The 22680-nt window shown below is 38.7% G+C and overlaps 2 protein-coding genes across 6 annotated transcripts in view; both read left to right on the top strand.

Annotated features, from left to right (window-relative positions):
- LOC128689224 (dynein axonemal heavy chain 6-like) overlaps positions 1-5942 on the top strand; it is a 75789-nt gene extending 69847 nt beyond the window's left edge. The window contains exons 36-41 of the mRNA XM_070086322.1: positions 296-388; positions 1249-1320; positions 1652-1817; positions 3965-4291; positions 5234-5379; positions 5500-5942. Of these exons, the coding sequence (XP_069942423.1) occupies positions 296-388; positions 1249-1320; positions 1652-1817; positions 3965-4291; positions 5234-5379; positions 5500-5586 (891 nt within the window). The 3' untranslated portion in view covers positions 5587-5942. The remainder of the gene's footprint in view (positions 1-295; positions 389-1248; positions 1321-1651; positions 1818-3964; positions 4292-5233; positions 5380-5499) is intronic.
- An 8615-nt stretch (positions 5943-14557) lies between these two features.
- LOC128689431 (microtubule-associated protein futsch) overlaps positions 14558-22680 on the top strand; it is a 151569-nt gene continuing 143446 nt past the window's right edge. For 4 of the 5 annotated variants that reach the window (XM_070086321.1, XM_070086320.1, XM_070086319.1 and 1 more), the window contains exons 1-2: positions 14558-14642; positions 15136-15479. The gene's annotated coding sequence lies outside the window, so the exon portion shown is untranslated. Of the gene's footprint in view, positions 14643-14856; positions 15480-22680 lie in introns of those variants that run through there. The other variant, XM_053777728.2, reaches the window with a different exon arrangement.

Genomic DNA, 22680 nt, shown 5'->3' with positions numbered 1-22680 from the left:
AAATAGATCAAAATTCCGGGACTGGAAAGAGTCACAACTAACACTAATTCACAAGAAATGTCTTGATAATGGTCCAAGACGGACAGGAACTTCAACCAGTTTTAACTGCTAATTTGTTTGTTAGTCGTGAAAGCAACAGTTGGAAGATATAAATTATTTGTAGCAGTAAATAATGAGGACTTACACGTTATCCCATTCATCCAGATGCTGCATGACCCATTACGGGTTTAGTACTTCCCCATGAATATATTACTAATTATAAGTGTAGTTTAATGGTAGGATGTGTGTTTGTTAGGTTAGTGGTGGCGGCGCCGGGGAGGCGGGCGTGCCGCCCCTGGCCACCGTGCTGGCCAACGCCGTGCAGCAGGGAGGCTGGGTCCTCGTGCAGGTCAGTACCACACACTTCAAAGGCTGGAAGGGCGCAATGATGCTACTGAAAGACTCTCGATTAAGATATAGAAGGTACTCACCCTTACTTGGGGCAAACCTGTTTACCTCACATTCCGCAAACGCTGATTAACTCCAACGGGTTTAGCGCTTCTTCATAACATATTAGTCCGCGATTTAGGTGTAGCGACGACACAAAGATCATTAAGGTCACAGTTTACCTGTATACAGAGGTCATTAAGGCCAGATATGCACCACTGTATATACATCCGAACAACCATACACATTCCTCTTTGCTGTATAATAAATTTGAATTTATTTATATGCCCTCTTGCATATAAATTCATAACCACAACAAACATAGATTTGGATTTTAAAATATAAATAATTGATGTACCCGATTTATTTCTTTATAAAAATAAACAGTGTTGTTAGTCGAGCGACGTGCATGCACAGTGAATGCCACAGTATCCTGGAGCTCGGTACATTACTATGTATCCAGCTGCATTATAATTCACACAGTACGTGGAGGCATCATTCACATTGCTTATTTATGGATTGTCACAGAGAGCTGTTTTCTCACTCACGAGATCAAAACTCAAAATCTCTTTACTGACAGTAAATCAATTACAATGTTTTTTTTTCTGTAAATGAGCACACGAATCATCAAAAGGCTTATTATGCACATAGTTCTTTTTTTTTTCTTACTCTATCCGTATTTGACTAATGTTTCCAAGAGATACTGATATTCACTAAATCAAAACAACTTGTCACCTTATTTACTAAAGATCGATAGTTAATTTCTCAAAGTATGTGTGTTACGTAACTGAAATTTGTTATAATACCTGATGTATACTGCAGGGAGCAGAGTCACCTGCCGTGCTGCCCACCCTGCTGGCTGCTATGACCTCCCTAGGCTCCCCAGATGTCAAGGTCAGTGCCGGAAGGTCGTCTCTTAGGAGGGGGTATCAAAGGTGCGCTTGAGCGTGCTACAGGTGTTTTGAAGTTGTATCTTGCTAGTGTTATGTTCTCTGGCCCACAAGATGAATAATATCTGTTAGTGTTATAAATAACTGTTCTTAAGTTAGAGAGAGTGGTACCTGCTGGGTATTATAAATAACTTTGGTCTTACAGGTTATAGTGTCTGCTGGTGTTGTATACACCTCTACGAGTACTGCCTCCTGATGTTATAAATAACTTTAGTTACACAGGAGAGAGGATAGTACTTGCTGGTGTTAACATTGTTTTTTACTTCATCGTGCAGGTTCACGACGATTTTCGGCTGATAGTGACGGTGGGTGTGGGGAAGGAGGAGCCATCGGATCTAATACTGCTGGCACGCCCACTCTACGCCCACCCAGCCCACACCCTCCCCGCCACCCTTACCGCCCTTGCTGCCCTCATCAACGGACACCACTACCGCCACCACTGTCAGATGAATCTTCACTCTTATGCATGCTACACGCATATTTAGTGCAAACCAACATACCATATAATTTTGTGTTTTTTAATTAAGTTTCATGCGTTGACAGTCGAAATTAAAATATAGGGATATATCATGAAACATTTTCCTAAAATATTTTTTCAAGAGAAGAGGTGCCTTGATGTTGGCAAGGAGTTTTTGTTCCAAGGAATTTTAATTTCTCTACCCTTCATTTCCCAGGCGTTGTATGACTTCTGTGGACTTAACGCTTCCTCCGTGATTATAATAATAATTCTCAAAAATATATAGGATTTAGGTAAAACACGCAACGTTAGGTGATGGGGATTATAAAATGAATATTATGCTACTAAGAGTGAACAGGTTACAAAGGCAGCATTCTGACGACAGTAATAAAAAGATACTAGCATAACAATCTTTTATCTTAGCGTTTCGCTCTGTGTAGAGCATTCAAGTCAGTGACTTAATAAAGCTCTATATTGAAGCGTTGCCACAGTGAGTGCTGGCTCTGTGCTTGTCTTTTCTTCATTACTGTGAGTGTAGCCTCGACAGTACGTCATGTGGTTCTCGCTTACCATGAGGCAGGCCAGTACAACATGGGTTCGAATCCTTGGCTAGCGCAGTGTTGTTATTGATCAATACCACTCGCTCGTGGTTACAATAATATATATATATATATATGTCGTGCCGAATATGTAAAACTGGTCAATTAGCAAGATATCATTTAAAATTAAGTCCTTTCTAAAATTTTCTCTTATACGTTTAAAGATATATTTTTTTCATTAATGTTAATGTAAAAAATTTTAATTTTGCTCCAAAAGAATCTTAGAAAACTTACCTAACCTTATTATAACAAGAACAATTTATTTTAGTCGAACCCAACTAAATATATTTTAGATTTGTTTACGATAATTTAATACTAAACAAACACAGTGAAATATATTTTTTTCGTTAGGTTCAGAATGATTTTGGCGAAATTATTGCATACACAAATTTTCGCTTGTCCTATATGGCAAGATGAACGTTGCTATTTAAGCCAAGATCCCAAGTTCTGCCTATTCGGCACGACATATATATATATATATATATATATATATATATATATATATATATATATATATATATATATATATATATATATATATTGTGTATCTTTATATGTTTATGCTTCTAGACTGTTGTATTCTGAGCACCTCTGCAAAAACAGTGATAATGTGCGAGTGTGGTGAAAGTGTTGAATGATGATGAAAGTATTTTCTTTTTGGGGATTTTCTTTCTTTTTTGGGTCACCCTGCCTCGGTGGGAGACGGCCGACTTGTTGAAAAAAAAAAAAAAAAAAAAAAAAAAAATATATATATATATATATATATATATATATATATATATATATATATATATATATATATATATTATACTATTAATTGACTGTAAATAACAAAATAACTTAAAAGGGCTGCTTACGTTCGTGGCGGAAGACATACGGTAATACTTAGGCAAGGGTTCTTAACCTTTTTATGATTGAAGACCACCAAAAGATTGCCCACTATGTCCCCATACCCTGCTTTTCGCCAGACTGTGGAAATCGTCACCACCACCAGTCCTGTTAGGTACCAGTATGACAGGAGATGTCAGTAGCTTGATTTTACTGTACATATGGATAGCTAGAAACAACAGTTGAAAGAAAATCATAAGGACTTTATCATTTATTTATAGAAAAACGGCAATTTTTTCAGAGATAGTCCCATACCCCCATTATTTGGTTCCCATGCCTCCAAGGGATTTGGACACCCCGGGTTAAGAACCCCTGAGACTTTAGTGTTGATATTCCTTCGTACGCTGTTCAGAGTTAAAGGATTGGTTAGGTGGTGACCTCATGATAAGTTTTAGTAATAGGCACGAGAAACACCACATTACAGCAAGTCTTTTATCATATGGAGCGTCGTCACCTGTGATATACTTTCTTAGAATATGAAGTCTGAATTTACTGCATTATAAATTACTTATAAATGTTAATTTGTAGTTTTAGTATGAGTTTTTTTTTATAAATTTTAAGGTAACTTTAATATCATATTTAGTAGCATGTAATATTAAGAGATGAAACACGTAAACTGTTATACCTGAATTTGTTTGTGACAGATCTAGGCTCGTCGTGGAGACGGGCGGTGTGGCAAGTGGCGACAGCTCATACCATCATCATAGTCACTCGTTACTGGCACTCTCATCCACCCCCTGCTGCCACTCCACATCCACCCACTCTGACGCCCAGGACTCAGGTGGCCTCAACGCGTCCTCCTTCATCCCCCACCCCTACCCGTGCCACAGGCGAGCCCGGGAAGGAAACAACAGGCTACCAGGGCCTTGACGGTCACCTCAGCTTGGAGGAAGTGACTGTCACTTGGTCATGTCTCACCAAGCTCTCACTTGAACGATCACTCGATGATGAAACTCTCGTCCAGTTCTTAGGTGAGAACAGAGGCGTGTTTCTGACTACCTATTGGCAGCTATATGAATAGGGCTCTATGCATGAAATATGATAATCTGGATATTATCATTGTTATTGTAAATGATAAAGCTCGCAATTTTTGTGCGTGCCTGTGAGTTTACTATCACTTGCATGGCTGTATAATCCTCCGGGTTTAGCGCTTCCCCCTTGATTGTAATAATAATATCACTAGCATGATTTTTATGCTCGTTCGATTTTCTTTCTGTGTTGTGCAAAAACTTAGTGAACAACAGGCATGTGTGAGCGTGTTAAAAGTGAATGGAGACGAATGGTTTTTGGGCCTTGAGTTGTGGTGTGAGGAGGGTAATATTTTGTGAAGGGATTCAGGGAAAGCGGTTAGCCGGACTTGAGTCCTGGAGGTGGAAAGTACAATGTCTCCACTTTAAAGGAGGGGTTTGGGATATTTTCTGTTTGGAGTGACTTCTGAACTGTCATATCTGCGCGCCTCTGCAAAGACAGTGGTTATGTGTAAATGATGGTGAAAGTGTTTCTTTTTCGGGCCGCCATGCCTCGGTGGGAGACGACCGGCGTGTTGAAAAAAAATTATATGTATATGGTGTTGTTGACTGGTGATGCACATGTGAAATGCATTCTGAATGACCTTCGTGTAGTCGATAGGCGTTAAGCGAACAAAACCTAAGACCCCCAGTAACAGGATTAGGAACGCCATTAACATTTTGCACTAATGTTTCCCCACGATTCAGCAGTATTAGTCTTTCAATAATCGCATGGTATATTGCTCCATTTTCCAGAACCCTTACGTCCTAAACGATCGAAGAATATCGATAAAAAAGTAGTTTTCTATATTGTATCAAATAATTTTTACGGGGAAGCATTTTATAGTATTGCAGTAGTGTTTCATGATGTTAGAAGCATGACGGAATGAGAGTTGTTCTCCGCAGGAGTGATGTACGGACGGCGGGAGGCATGGCAAGAGGCAGTGTGCACCCTGCCAAGGGAAGTGGGGTTGGTGTCCAAGGAAGCTGCTCTCAGCATAGTCTCAGCACACCTCACAGCTTGTCTGCAGGATCTACACAACCTCACGCTGGTGAGACCTTGCAGCTTACATTCATTCAACTCATATTTCTCTGAAAAAACTGCAGTTTTAAAATGCATTTGTGCTATGGCGTGAGACAACAATAATGTATCCTTTATCTCTGTCGTGCAGGACGTGGAATACCGGGCCTTCCAAGAAGACCTCACTGCCATCGCTAGTGATATCTTTCCTCCATCGCCACCTGCTGAGGATGAATGAGACCTTTTTTTATTTTCATTTACATGAATAAGTGAATCTTTCAAAGCATTTAAAGCTTCTCCTGGTTTATATTGCCGATGTCTTCTTTCGTATATTATCACCTGATTAATTTAGCGAATTGATTCCCATGCCTGTTGTACTTTATCCTTGGTTCACTGACTCCAACCGTGAATGACCTTATTATAGCTCCACAAGTCACAGTTTTTCAGGACCACTATTCCATTCGATGTGACGGATGGATTAGCCCCCTCCCTCCCATCTTTTACCTTTTTTTTCTGTTTTCTGCCAGTTAATTGTCAGGATACAACACAAACAAACGAACCAAATGAAGGTGTAACATACATTATTGTAATTCATGTTTTTTTTAATCACCCTTATTTGTTAACCTATGCTAAATATTTGAGGAAAATATCAAATTCCTCTATAATGCATTTGAAATGTGAGCGCGCGCGCGTGTATATGTAACTACGAATAGATTTTCCTGGTGGGATCTAAGATGAATAAGGAACAGAATACCAGAGCCGTCGTAAATAATTTCATTTACTCTCCAAACATCATCAATCATGCAAACATTGATGATCATCAAACTTCATCATCAGTGCTAAAACAGTTTAGGAATAGTTGCCAAGCAGAATAACTGGTCTCTATATAATGCCAAAGTGTAAGATAATTTCAGTAATGCACAAATGTACTTAATGTAGCTTCACTTCCAATTACGCGTTCTGTTAATTCACTAAGACAATTAAATACATTGGAAAGCGCTACACCCAGAGCGGGTCATAGCGCCTAAGAATGGGTGGTAATTTCAATTAATTCAGGGAAAAGGAGGGTAGGCTTAATTTCTAGGATAAAGAATCTTTCACTAGTATCGACTCTCCTATCATGGAGGGTAATACACCCAAAGAATAGTATTTCAAACTTTTATTGATTTTAGTTATTCAGTGATTATAGCTTCCTTGCAAAACATTGTGCAATCTAATAGTATTTATCTTTAACTTCATGAAGTACCTTTCAGTTAGCTATAAGGTAACTGATAATAAAATCAGTAACTACAGTTACTGATTTTATATATTTTATACTGATATTATATTGAGTAAATTCTCGAAAGTCCAGCGTTTACTAGCGCGCTCCACTAGGCTTTCCTTGTTTAGCAAACAACACAAATTCCAATATACATGGCTTAGTGACTCCACTAGCCCACACGGGAGTGAGGGCTGGTGGACTTACTAAACCAAACCAACAAGGTTATTAAGAACACTGATTGCTTTTCCTACTGCAGCGGAATAATAAGCCTTTTAAGATTCTTTAAGTGCGAGATGTTCACGATGCACGCTCGTTCATATTCATGTGTAAAACTGTTTAAATAACATGTTTCGAGTTCGTATTTATTGTTGAATTTCTGTGAATAAGTTGGGGAGAGGAAAAGAGGGGGAATGATAGATCTACAATGATTCAAGGCTCAAGTGTCTTGGTGCAAAGAATGTGTCGGACTGGAGGCTGAGGTAAACGTGCGTATACTATTTTTTTTTATTTAAAACAATACAATACATTAAATAGATGAAAGAACCTAGTATCAGTTCTTACCCCGAATTATAAGTTACATTGTCAAGATACACACAGACGTTTAACTCTGTGCTGACACAAACTGTCCCTCATCCCCTATACATTATATCCCATGCACCTATGTTAAGCAAGATTACACAAGACTACATTACAATAAGCATTATAATTATTATTAACAAAGAAGCACCAAACCTACAATATGCATTTATTTTCCACTTTGTTATTTATATATTATGAATCCTTCATATATAAATGTACATAAACAAATACACGTACAACAAGAAACAACACGAACTATAAGGAATGGTTCCAGTACTCAATCTATTGGGTTACACACTGTAAGAAATGACAGTATAACACTTTCTTTAACTTACACAACAGATACTCACCCACTCCTGAGAGCAATTATAAGAATGAACAAAACAAAATTACAGTACCCCTCAAAAAGTATACTTTCACTGACCTGAATATACAAATAAACCCCGTTCTTCTGACCTTTAATATACACAACACACCACACGATTATGACATTGTCCCCTCATAATTGAATATTAAACAACATATGCAATTGTACACTTTTGATTACAAGGAAAATGTGTGTGCTGTCTCGATTGCCATTACATCCTACACAACACCATTCACAACTCGCTACTGACGATCACATCGTCCAATATAGACATTCGTATGGATCTAGATAATTCCGTGCGCACACCGACCACCCTGCTGGGTGAAGTGTGCTGCTTCCTGTTATCTCCCAGAAACCTAAAAGTAATAGACACTAATTCAACGCTCTAAAACAAGTGGCACCTTTTTACTCAGAAATGTAGAATAAAACACCTAAATGCAGTACCTACATGACACAATAAAGTTAACTACAAATACAGCTAATACACATACTCCTCAACAGGCATTACACTTGCAATATATATTATGCCAACAGTCACGTTACAGACACTTGTAATAATTATACTCTAAATCCAAAATATTATTATGATAATCAAAAAGAAGCGCTAAGCCACAAGGGCTATACAGCGCTAATACAAAAAGCAATCCTGAGATTAGCTTATATGTAGTTCAATTTCACAATGGATACTTATAAACAAATGATATTCCTCACCTTAATGTATATTTGGTAATCATCTTATGACTAAAAAGCTGTCACCCACCATATTCTCCTGTCCAAATATGCACTCACACACACGTATACTTTTATAAATACATCTATGTATATTTCCGTACATATGCACACATATATATGTACACACTCACGCACCTACATATTTATGTAAACATACCCCTCAAGGAAGGTTCCTTGATGTTGGTGAGGGGCTCTTGATTTAGGGAATTGGATCTGTGCTCCAGTTCCCCGAATTAAGCCTGAATGCCTTCCACATCCCCCCCCCCCAGGCGCTGTATAATCCTCCGGGTTTAGCGCTTCCCCCTTGATTATAATAATAATATGTAAACATACGTTTCCATCTCTGCCCCATCATAGCCAAGGAAAAACACCTTGAATCAATGATGTCACACAAACAGCGTAATACGCTTTCCCCTCACGCACTCTTCCATATATTACCCAATATTATACGTACCTCACCTGTTGTTAGGTAAGACACATATGCAACAGTTAGGTATCTTTATTTCGGTATTTTATACCATTTTAACGTACCTCACCTACATTCTTGCCAACTCACACCCACACGCCTCATAACGGGAGGCTAGCCCGTTGCTTCCCATTGACCTACAAAGTCCATAAATCACACAGCCGAAAATTCCTATAACCCTCTGCAAATTCAGTGTTCCATCTCCTACCATATACTTCCCGATTGGGGCACTTAGATCTGTAAAATGTCGCCGCTAGCACCTTTATCCTTTCACCCGCTCGTACATCTCTCATTGCCCATGATGTAAACACGAAATCAGTTACCAGATATGCCACTGTGTTTTTAACCTGCGCTCCCACCCCTTCAATATCTAAACTTAACACTCGCAATACCTGCAACCCACCCCCTCCCATAAATCGAATTACCCTTCCAAACCATTCCCTGACCCTGCCTATGCATTCACAAAAATATACAACATGAAAAATGGTTTCTACTTCACCACACGCTCGACACTCCCCGCCTTCCCTGAGTTTTCGATTAAATAAGACGATCCCAGACAGCAGAATCCCGTGTAAAAAGCGATACATCACCTCTCGTACACCCGGACTAATGCGTAACTTCCGGAGACGTTCCCATATGTCGCGCCAGGCATACATCGGGTATGCTCCTTCCACAGGAGCCACCTCCAACCCTCCCCCACTCTCTCGATTATGCGCAGCAAACGTGCGTATAAGGACTAATTTTTACGAGGCAACACGGGTCCACTGGTTACAAACTTTACCTTACCTAGACCAGTAGTATTAGTGCTCTTCCCATCTTGGTGTCAATACCAAATGCTTAAAGATGCATAAACAATTCTAGTTCTAAAATAATTTTCACGTAAGTATTGTACAACATTTCCTATTACTAAAAGGTAGATACGTATTTTATATACTGAAATATATTACGTAATAAATTTAGAGTTGAAATGTAATTCTTATACCTAAGTAATAATCTGGCAAGTGTTACCAGATTAGTTCTTGGAATGTTATCAAGTATTCCACGAGTAGTGGTTCTTTGAGTTGTATATAGTTTCCAACAAAATTTGGTATATCAGCAGGATTCTGCTACCCTATTCTATGATAGTATTACGGGTTTAGCACTTATTTTTTAAAGAATATTGATAACACTGGTCAACAACAACAATAAATTAGTTGTCAAAGATATCTGAAGGCATTTGGGGTTGCTGAATTCGAAAATGTCAGTATGTTTTTCAAGTGGCTCTAGTTTGTGAGATATAGCATACCTACCCTCAGTTAACAGGGAACTTAGCCATAACGCTTGTATATGTATATGTAGTGACAATCTGTATGTACAGATAGTTTTAATAAAAATTTGAATTTTATTTTTAAATTATTTAATATTAAACGACAGTAGTTGTATCAACAACGACCACGGGACGATATTGTAATCTTTATTTTGTAATTTTTTCCAGGTAATATAACATAATTATTTCTTCAAGTACATGTACAAGGTATACAGGTCTACCTGACATCAATGACATACTACTGTATAGAAAGCCCCTTGGTGTGCAGGGCATTTCAGGCAAATTAGGTCAGTTTTGTCCCAGGATGCGACCCACACCAATCGACTAACACCCAGGTACCCATTATTACTGATGGATGAACATAGACAACCGGTGTAAGGAAACACGCTCAATGCTTCTACCCTTGCCGGGAAAACAAGACAAGTCTTGGGCTCCCCATATGGTTTGCAAAACCTGTGTAGAATGCTTACCACGGTGGAAAAATGGGCAAAGAAAAAGTTTAAACTTGGGTGTGTCTATGGTGTGGAGAGAACCGAAAAACCACCAAGACGATTGTTATTTTTGTGTGGTGAATGTTTGAAAGGTTTCAATCGAAACAAGAAAGTCAGGTGGGAATATCCTGATTTGGAGTCAGCAAGGAGACCTGTGCCACACAGTGATGACGTTCCCATACCAGTGTTTACAACACTGCCTGACCTTCTGTTGTCAGATGCTGAAGAAACTCAAGGTTTAGGGTGTAACACAGGTGAAGTGAATATAAAGTAAACATTTCAACACCCCAGCAGTTCTCCCTAGAGCAACTCAATGATATGATACGTGACCTCAGTCTGTCAAAAGAAGCATTCGAACTTTTAGCATCCAGACTAAAAGAAAAGAACTGTCTATAATAAGAAGTTAAAATAACAGCTTATCGGACACGAGAGACTGAACTCCTTACTTCAGCCAAGATGAAGAACTGATATACTACAATACCATCCCTGGACTTCTTCGAATGAGACTTGAATATCGACCAGGAGATTGGTGGCTATTTTTAGATAAGTTCCATTAGGAACCTCAGTGGTAACCAAAATGCATCTCTTCCAATTGCTCGCTCAACAAAACTGTGTAGATGACCAACATAGAAGAAAATCGTACAACGTTTTCATATGCAGTAATTAGTAATTATGTTCATCTGTTATTATATAGAATGAAGTGCTAGAATGTATTACGTGATTTGACTTTTGCATGATCTAAAAAAATAATTTCAGTGAGATTTGTAAGTTAACCCTTCCTGATCAAAATATTTTTCACGTCTTTTGTTTTCAGCGGGATACCAAATTTATCAAAAACTAGAGCCTATCAAGCAAAACCGATGACGTATTCGGAATCAGCACTACAAACCTACCCTAAAATCGATATACCCTAAAATCGGTATAATAGTTACATCGCGAGGACGACAGCTTGCTGTCTCGATGTTTTCCACCCAATGATGGAGCTGGGAGATCTTCATTTGGGCAATAAGTAAATCAAGTATTCGTTTGAGGATGCGTCAGCTATGGCAACATCAAAGGTTATGTGTCTAGCAGAGTTGGAGTTATTGTTACTTGGGAATTACCATCTGTCAGGGTGGCCTATCGTATACACAGGAGAAATGTAAATTTTATGAAGAGATGTCAATCACAGACGAGTGGAACAAAAATTATATACAATAGAGGAAAACAAGTAGGTAAGGAATTCGAGCTACATTATGTATCTAAGACTGTATATAGTATATATCTATATAAAACAATGCAAATTTACTGTTGAAACAGCTTCTCGACATTTTAAGACTATATATCTAAGAATACATATTAATAAAAGTAAATTCATGTGTTGTTTAAAAAACTACTTCATTGTGTATTAAAAATATGTAAGAGGCTTTAATGCGCAATGTGGAATAACGAAGTAAATCTGCAATTTATAATATAAGAGCCTGCAGAATATAATAGTACAGTATATTAATATTTTAATATAATGTTGAATTTACTTGAATTTGAAATAAAGTCGTGATCACAGTTTTGTTGGAAGTATTTTACTTATGTCTTTATACTGACATTCTCACACTTAGCACCTTGCAGCCCTTCCGGCTGAATAGATATGCAAGGCTTGAGGGGGGGGTCTCACCACTCAATATTTGTGTCGTGGCAACTGGGATTTGGCCCTCTTCCCACTCTTACGTCGCTCAGTACGTACAGACTTTTTTTTATGGCGAGGGGGTTTACTCAAATGCAGAAAGCGTAAACCTCAGTAACCGTAATAAACTCCTGCGCACTGTTTCCTCCGTAACTCTGAATGTCCTCCGTCATAATGCTAATAAGTAGTTACGTAATAGGTTCAAGTACTGTTAAGTGAAATAATAAATTGCACCTGCCTACCGTCCATTTGTACCATCACCCTTCCTTTCCTTCGTTAAAATTTTAACTGCCAATAAGAACGTAAACTCCCCTTACCTTTGTAATAGTACCTTTAACATAGTAACAGTCTCGAAACTCATCCACAATCGTCACGGTGCTAGAGCACTAATAACATGGGAGATTTCCATAGTAATATTTTGGGGAAATAACACTTTAGAACAGTAATAACAAGTGTGGGGAGATCTTGAGAGCAGTAATAACAGGTATTGGGAAGGGGCACATAAAGGAAGTAACAACAGGTTTGGGAGGGAGGCACATAAGAGCATTAATAACAGGTGTGGGGGCGAGGCAGTGTCTGAGGAGAATATTCACGGATATAAGAGGCACAGTGAGGCTGAGATGTTTGCAGTCATTGAAAAGACCACAAATTGGCCGTTAACTGTTAGTGGGACGGGAAGGTAAGAGGGAATGCAGAAGAGGAACATGTGTGAAGGGGGAAAGATGCCAGGTGTTTAGGTATTCACCACTGGAGGGGAGAGACGCCGGCTGTAGGAAGAGATGCCAGATGACAAGATATAAACCTAACCAGAGAGAAGCCATACTAGGACGATATGTCGGGTCAAAAGAGTTTGTGCGATAGACAGGGAAATAAAACCAGATGACTTACACAGACGACAAAAATAAAACCATGTTAAGAGATTTCGAGAAAAGATGTGAAGTACTAGGAAAGAGAGGCCTCAAGTGAGGAGAAACATTTCGAGTAAGAATAGCGAAAAACATCGGTTGAAAGCAAATCAAAAGAAAAATGAGGTAAGACATCACTTGGGAAAAGACACTAGGTAATGAGATGGATTATTATTATTATAATCAAAAAGAAGCGCTAAGCCACAAGGAAGTAATGAGATGGATAAACATGTCGGAGAGAGATGTACCAGAAAAAGTTGAAAAATGCCAGGTGAGGGAACGATTGGGCCAGTGAAACATCAAACAGGTGAATGAAATCACTGAACAATTATGCACTGCTAAAAAGACTACTAGATAGACGTGATGAAAAAGTAGTATTAGGCGGGAGTAAATATTTATAACATTGGCAGTCAGAACTGGCTGGCGCTTGGCAGGGAGATTATCTGTCCTGGAAAGCAGGCTAGGATTAACCACCTGAGGTATAAGCGTTATTTAAGAATATAAAGCTAGATAACCTAAGAACTTCCTTTGTTAGATGGTAAGGAGTGTAAAAAATTCAAGTGTGCGAAATAAGCTGGCATCTACTTGGCGAGGGAAAAATTTGGAGACCCGTTCGTTTCCGGAGACTCCCAGTTTAGCTTCTCATCAATGACGGGTTGTCGACGAAGGCAGTTGGCGGACGTATAATCATGCATTTGCAAAATGATCTGCTAAACATATAAGATAAATTCTTTGGTTACATACATTTGCAAAAAACTGTATATTAGCGAAGATGAATAACGTACAGCTTGTCAAGTGAGGGAGGGAGATAGGCCGCCACGTGCCCAGCTACGTACCCGTGGCGGCTGCTCAACCTCACTCGCCCTCAACCACCACACAGCCACCATCACTTTTTCTGTCCACACCCCACCCTACACCATGGAATTTACCCTAAAAATAATGCGTGTGTGAAAGAAATTATTAGTTGAACAAGTTACCATGAACCATGTTAAATTTTATATAAACTGCCGATTTTCGTTGAATGCATTAATTTATCTTTAAGGTTGCATAAGTTGTTGTCGAATGCAGTGACTAGATGTGGCCGATTAAAAGAGCAATAGCATTACAAGGGGCACCTTCAAGGAAAGTGCCTTGATGACGGTAAGGAGGGGGGCTTTTACTCCTAGCAATTGAGTTTTATCTTCCCCTTCCATGGATCAAACATGAATGCCTCCCATTCCTCAGGCATTTATGACCCCTACGGGTTTAACACTTCCCCCGATTAAAAAAATGAAGCGGGGAATTCCCTGCTATATTTTTTTCAGTATTCCGGAGAAATTACGAACAAAAGGAAAAGTTACTCTGGAGTAAAGAGCTTACAAGAAGAATGTGGCACGTCGGTGAGTGATTTTTGATGTGGGTGGCACGATACTTGAAATAGCTCGGCGTCTGCCCTCACGTACAGTGCGCCCCAGATCCTCACTTGGGTCGTGGCCTCTACCTGGGCTCACGGCCTCGTCTGCCTCTCCACACACACCCTCCTCTTGTGTTGCGTACCATGTGTTACTCTCAGTTACTCATTTTCTACACTTCTTCCTCTACTTCCTTAAGGAGAAATACGTGAGGGTCATCAGATGTTTCTCACATCTCTCACGCTAAACATTCTCCAAGACCCACGACGCCTCCCCATGATTCTTGTATTGTAATAGATTTGTGGCGTACCTATCCCGTACGAAGTGTTCACTGAAAAATGTGTGGAATGTGACAACACGATATAAAATTGGTGTTACCTTCTTGGAATGTTGGTGAAGAGATAACTTTTTTTTAAAGTTTGTTTTGACCGAGTTACAGAAATAAGTATTTCATAGAAAATCAAATAGTCCAGCTATATATTTATGTGACTTATTAAACGACCATAACAATTTGTAAGTAACACTGAAAGTAAAATTGGCTAGAGTTATAAGCTGTTGCATTTAACCATGAATATTATTTGTTAATCGTATCATTTTTAGTCTTTCCTCATAGAAAAAATTTTTTTTAGTGAAATTTTCAGAAAATATACTTAAAATGAAAATATACTTAGTAATAAAAAAAATCCAGTGTAAATCATGCGAAAATATCGGAACTGCTTTTTTCTGTTGGCACGAAAGTAGTGAGGTAGAGTGGCATCATGCAGACACTAAAGCTGGCAAGACCAGGTACAACAGGTGAAGAACTTCACACGTGAACATTGCAAGACCCACCCCATCACCCTAGCCTAGTTGTCCCCCACCCAACTGCCTGATCAGTGTCGCTGACTTGTGCTGTGGTCACCATCCCAGCAGTCTTATTGTTGTGATCTTGCCTTCAACTGCTTCTTAGTAACTGTCCTGTATGCAGACTGTGGTGAGTATCCCTTGAACCCTCGTGAAACTTCTTAAGATCTCTCCGAACCTCAACAGTGAGTCAGCGGCCATAACTAATATTTGCAGACCTTTGTGGAGTGTGGCTTGACATAGTGTATATACACCAAAAGGTATACACTCCTCACTATATTTAAATTAATTCTAATCTGTATTTTAGAATTTAAGGTGTTCTCGACTAGTTAGTAGTGTGTAGTGCAGATGAAATGTAGCCTTGAGGTTTCAAGCTATTACAAGTGAGTATGTCTTAATGTTAATTTAGAACCCTATTCTGTGTATAGATCTTGTTTACTAAACTTAAATATAATTTCCACATTTGTATGCTATTTTCTTCTGGAGTTACGTGACCAGAAATATTGTACATCGTATTTTCAACTAAACATGAATAAAATAATTTTTTGTTATTCGTATTCTCCAGACAAGCTCTATATCAGTCATTTTATTAAATGTAAAAATATATACTATCATTTTTTTAGTTTTAGTATGAAAATGGTGACCATTTTATTTGTTAATTTTGAAGAATATCAATCACACTAGTATCACAGGCTGGATTTCAGCTGCACACCAACAGTTAAGAATACATTTATCCCTAAAATATATAAAAAAGTAAAGTATATATGCAGCAAGGGAGATATACACCATTCGGTGTATATATAACTGGAAATGATACCCTAGTGTTGAGTAATATGGATGTTTTCCAAACTCTATTTCCTTTACCTCGGTGGTCTAAACTAGTTTTCAGAGCATCATGGGTTGTTATTGTAACTAAATATATAAAAAATATAATTATATGTAATTCGGTAGACATATACACATGTATATCAACATATACGCAATTTAATCCCTGTTCATTATTAAACACAAATAATATATGTTTTATAGGGTAAATGCACTCATAGGGTATACACGCGTATATATAAACTAAGTTTACCTTAATACAGATATATATATTCTTTTGAGTATAAAGTATTCGTTAGGTTAGTGTGCAAACGCGACAGTATTAAACTTCAACAAAGTAAAAACAAGGGAGTGTTGTATGACTGCACCCACTCTCAGTGCTTTATCTTTGGTGAATATTCTTCATATCTCTAACCCTCAAGGGAGGTTCCTTCACGCTGGTGAGGGGCTCTTGATTTAGGAAATTGGATCAGTGCTCCAGTTCCCTGAGTTGAGCCTGAATACCTTCCATTCCCCCCCCCCTCACAGGCGCTGTATAATCTCTACAGGTTTAGAGCTCCCCCATGATTATAATAATATCACATCTATACATCAGATATACTTTCCAGCTGTGATTTTTTTTCGCCAGATAGTCACAAATTCGATAGTTTTTTAAAAAATATATGATACCTTACCTGAAATACATTCCTGATTCTTAAATGGTTAATTCAGAGATGAATCTTCAATAAACATTTGTTGTATGAGAAATTTTGATGCCAGTTTATTTGTTACCGGCGTATAAGTTGTATTGACTCATTAAAGTATATCCATAGTTAAAATGTACACATTTCAATGATTGCATAAGAGTGTTGATGTGGGAAAAAGTTATTGAACCCCATTTATAATTTTGACAATATTCGTTTTCCAGCAGTCGCGCCATTTTCTGTTGTCAGTGATGATGACAGCTTCATCAAATTCACATTTGATTTATTGTAACGTGATCATAATTTTAGTACTACAGTAGATTATGCCAAATTATAATTTCATGATTTCTTTGATACCTAAAAATATTTGCTGTGAGAGAGTCGCTCTGCCACCTGGTGTGTGGAGAGGAAAGGTCTTGGTAAATATGTCGAGTAAACACACCATATGTGAGAGAGTTGGTGATGTCTCACCATGGAGGTCATGAACTTTGGTAAGTGTGCATTTATGAAATTTTGAAAAAAAAAAAAAAATTAACACATTAAATCATTATGTATGCCCTCTATGGATTTAGTGCCTCCCCATGAATGCAATAATAATACAGAGTTGACAAGAATACCGTGCAAGGTAATTGTGATCGTTATTTATCACCATGAATAATATGTTCTGCATCACAGACCATAGGAAGCCTACGGTATTTTTTTTTTATTCTCTGACATATTGAGGAAGGTCAGTCAGGAATGATATGAATAGAGGTATTGCATATTCCTACACCTAATTTTTTTTAACACACCCATACAAAGGATTACTCCACAGATTGGTAATACACGTAGGTGTGTTAAGTATAGCTATCGAAAGGCTTAAGGAAAATTTCAGAGACTGAGAGTCACCGTGAGATATGAAATATACTGTCGAATGTATAATTTGCTCCCCCAACATCTCTTAACAGTTAGTATTAAGCCTTATGCTGTTCCTTGTACATGTAAACAACGTGCCAGTTTTGGTAGATTCATACATGGTAAACACGTTAGCGGATGCTCTTTAACGAGTGGGGGATGACGGGGGGCGGTGGGGTAAGGAGCGTTCTCGTGCTGATGGAGAATTTTTGATCCAAAGGATTTGAGCTACCTCTTCCTTGGATCAAATCTGATTACTTCCCATTTCCCTCGCGCTATATAACCCCTACGGGCTTAGCGCCTCGCCATGATTACAAATTAGTTTGTGGACGATGACAAACTTCTTTCGAGACTGGAAACGGAAGACTTAAGAAATCAAGGAAGGATTGGTAGGCTGCAGGAGTGATAGAATGGTGCCTCCCTGAGTTCAACAACAGCAGTCTCGCCAGCCTTGATGTCAATGGGGCTCTAGATCCTAGAAACTGGAGCTGTCCTGCTCTTGGATCGAACCTGATTGCCTCCTATTCCGTAGGCAATATATGATCCCTACGGCTTTAGAGATTCACTATGATTATAATACTAATCAACACGAATGTAATGGAACTGGAGGCCGAAGAGTACCAGATCTGTACTACCTGAAGGCAATTGCTTATAGAACCTGACGAAGGCAAGCGCCCGCAAGTATACATGCCACACTTGTCATATGAAGCACAAACAAATAAAACTTATCAGATATATATGTAGAGTTATCAAAGATAAAGATGGCCTTCAGAAACCTGAACAAAACTCCTTCAAACTACGTTTCACTGCGTGTACCAGTGTTCAAGATCGCGGAATACTTAGCTAAACTAATAGAGTAGTCTGAAAAAGTTTTTTTTTTTATATTTTATTTAAAGCAATGCAAATACAAAGTGATATAAAGCACAGAACAGATTAATACACAAGAATCCAACACAGTGACACCTCAACCAGGTCGTCTAAATACATGCAAAAGATTAATATTATATAGAACACACAAGGCAAAAGTTATGAATGAACTAGTTCTCGTATCACTGAAGCGCAGATTAAAAGGGCACTTAATCATAAAATATACCTGGACATAGGCAGGGTAAATGAGGACAGAGTATGGGAAGGCCAATTTCGAAGGAATACAGATGAAAGCTGTACCTAAACTAGCCATATCGACGTTAGATTGCATTTTTGGAATGAGTAGTAAAAATGGAACGAGAAAAAAGTTACGATGTTGTAGAAGGTAACTTCGTAGAAAGATTTAAACTACAACACAGCTGAAAATTACCAGGCGTTCTGAGAGCTGATCCTCAACCCTCCAAAGTGAAATTAGTAATTATACATTCATACGAATATTAACAGCAGTATTTGTAATTTATCACTGCTGACAAAAGGTGCTTAAGATAGTTGATTCTTCGTTAATACTAATGGAGCAGGAAGTATTCAGTATCAGATACTCTTATGATGTATGCTTAAGATGGTTCTATCAACTTCAGAATACATGGATATATGCGAAGGTGAACCTCCCATAGCATGTATTTTAAGATTTTACTTCAATATTGAACTTTTTACGTATAAAAAAGAAAGATTGCGGCATTAAAACTTAACAGCTAAAAATTAATACTGTATTCAACACTTGATTGATGTAATTTGCGGGATTTAATTATTTTATATAATAAATGTCGGAGGATCTCACCTTCAAGGACCATAACATTGTATCAATCGCATCTGCTAGAAAAATGACAGGATGGATAATGAGAACCTTCAAAACTAGGGATGCCAAGCCCATGGATGACACTTCAAGTCGCTTGTTCTATCTAGGCTGGAATATTGCTGCACACTAACAGTACCTTTCAAGACAGGTGAAATTGCTGACATAGAAAATGTAGAGAGAACCTTCACGGCGAGCATAACGGAGATAAAACACCTCAATTACTGGGAGCGCTTGAATTTCCTGAACCTGTACTCCCTGGAACGCAGGCGGGAGAGATAAATGATTATATACAACTGGAAAATCCTAGAGGGACTAGTACCGAACTTGCACACGAAAATCACTCACAACGAAAGCAAAAGTCTCAGCAGACGATGCAACATCCCCCCCAATGAAAAGCAGGGGTGTCACTAGCACGTTAAGAGACAATACAATAAGTGTCAGGGGCCCGAGACTGTTCAACTGCCTCCCAGCATACATAAGGAGGATTACCAATAGACCCCTGGCTGTCTTCAAGCAGGTACTGGACAAACAACTAAAGTCGGTACCTGACCAGCCGGGCTGTGGCTCGTACGTTGGATTGCGTGCAGCCAGCAGTAACAGCCTGGTTGATCAGGCTCTGATCCACCAGGAGGCTTGGTCACAGACCGGGCCGCGGGGGCGTTGACCCCCGGAACTCTCTCCAGGTAAATATGGAATAGGTTTAATCTGATGAGTCATTGAAATAAGCGTTAAGACGTCCGTAGATTATTATTGGGTATTTTGCATTCCGCTATTTGTAATCACACCAAATTATACTCTCGTTAAAGGAGCCTTCTTGATGCTGGTGAAGGGCTCTTGGTCCAAGGATTTGGTCTTGTCCATCTCTTCGTTGGATCGAACCTGATTGCCTTCGTTTCTCCAGGCGCTGTATGATCCCTGTGAGTTTAGCGCTTCCTTCTAAATGTAATAACAACCCAATTATCTCACTCATTATTTGTTGAGTCTTTAATTGGTTTCTTAAGTTGTAGCAAATTAACTCTACCAGGGTTACATTGGGTAAACTAGAAGTAATCCAAAATGAGGTCTATAAGATCATTCCTGGTGCGTCTTAAGTGCAGGGAGAAAACTGTAAGTGCAGGGAGAGAGAGGAGTGAGAGCAGGGAGAAAGGACTGCGGTTAGTGAGATGAGACCGACACAGGGAGGAACTTAGGGCAGGTAGAAAGGACTTACGACAGGAAGAAAGGACTTAGGGCAGGTAGAAAGGACTTACGACAGGAAGAAAGGACTTAGGGCAGGTAGAAAGGATTAAGGGCAGGGAGGAAGGTGTGACGGCCAGGAGAAGGGTGTTAGGGTAGAGAAAAGACAGAGTAGGAAGAAAAGTGTGGGGGCAGGAAGAAAGGCGTGAGGGCAGGGATAAAGATGTGAAGGCAGGGGAAAAAGTGTAATGGCAGAGAGAAGTGTGACGGCAGGGGCAAAAGAATGGAAATACAAGATATCTCGTTTTGAAGAATAATGACACTTAGAGAAGATAACTGCAATTATTTTAACAAATCAGTACAAAGAAATTTTGATACCAAACAATTACGGGAAAACCTTGATGCCAAATGAATGCAAGGAAATTTTATTGACATGAATTACTAGTCAATCATTATACTCTTGATCAGATAAAAACTTTTGAAACGTGAACAGAAAACGGAGAACCACCGAGCGGATTTAACATTTAATATACTGTCAAATGCTTGCGTTTACATTTAAGTGTCAACGCCGCCTTAACGATGGCCTTCTGCCAAAGTAAAAATTCGACGCTGCTTATGAGGATGGGCTGGGAATCAAGAATGTAGTCTGCGTAGAACTGAAGTGAATGATGCAGATTAAATGTTAAGTGTTAAATTTATAACCATGCTCCTGGTGCAAGCCATTAAACCACAGCATTCATTTTGTCTTAGAATGCAGCAAATCACATTAACGTGTTGCGATCACGAAAGTGGCTTGTGTGACTCACGCATTCACAGGGCATTACTAATATTTACCTTCGGCGCAAGGCCTTTTGTAAGATGGATTGAAGGTATAACCATCCAAAGGTGTATACCTGTCAGTGTATATGCACCGAAAGGTGTATGGCTTGGTATATATACACAGAAAGTTGTATATATTTCAGGGTATATACCTCTTGCACCAAGAGGCTCATACGAGTCGCCTTTAAATCACAAATGGTTTGAAGATAACGGAAAGACACTTGAGTAAATAAAGATTAAAGTGGGGTAATTATATTTGAAACATTTATTTATTAAGCTAAGGGTTAGAAAAAGAAGCTTTAGTTAAAAATTTAGTAAGGAATGAAGAGGCATGAAATAGAAATAAAAAGAATTATGTTAATTAAAAAAAAGAGGGAAGATTTTGAAAGATTCAAATAACAAATAGTTCTGAAAAAAAATTTAAAATTTTACGAGCAGACAATTGAGATACCTAGGTTAAAATTTTAGGATAATGAAGGCCAAATTTACAACCTTCTTTTCATGTTAATGTATGGAAGTAAGCAATGCGAAAGACGTGTTGGCATAATCATACCAAATGCAATTAGAGATTAGTGGAAGAGGGTTGAACAGGTTACATAATTAACTGAGGCATGAAATGGCTCCAAATGTGATTGGGACTTAAACAGAATAATTTGTCTGTGGGAGTAAATGGTGGGAGTAGAGTGAAATAAATAAAGTTCTTGGCTTCGTAACGTATAGAGTTTGGTGTATATATCATAAACCAAATTAGTTGTCTTTTATTAGGTGTAGTTCATGCAGTGGCAAAAATTAATCTTCCTTAAAGAACTGAGTTCCAGACTCATCGACACCACCAGGGACCCAAGAGCAGCCACTTTCATGTTCCAGTGCCTCAGCATGGCCATCCAGAGGGGAAATGCTTGCTGCATACTGGGCTCGCGTCCGGCTTCGGAGGAGCTGGAGGAGATTCATAACCTTTGATACATTGTACCAATGTATTCATGTTTGTGATTTCTGTCAATGTAATCTGTCTGTTAATAAAGTTAGCATGTAGCATAAAAATATAGGGGGTGCTAGGAGAGGAAAATATTCAAACAGCTCTGGGGAGAACTTTGAGTTTTCCCTGAGGTACGATTATTGTCTTCTCTGAAGACGAGGGTCTCCAGTAAAGTTCTAGAGGTGGTACCTCTCTCTCTCTCTCTCTCTATATATATATATATATATATATATAT

The sequence above is a fragment of the Cherax quadricarinatus genome, chromosome 18, assembly GCF_038502225.1.
Source record: "Cherax quadricarinatus isolate ZL_2023a chromosome 18, ASM3850222v1, whole genome shotgun sequence".
Lineage (NCBI taxonomy): Eukaryota > Metazoa > Arthropoda > Malacostraca > Decapoda > Parastacidae > Cherax > Cherax quadricarinatus.
This window is presented reverse-complemented; position numbering and strand designations above follow the sequence as displayed.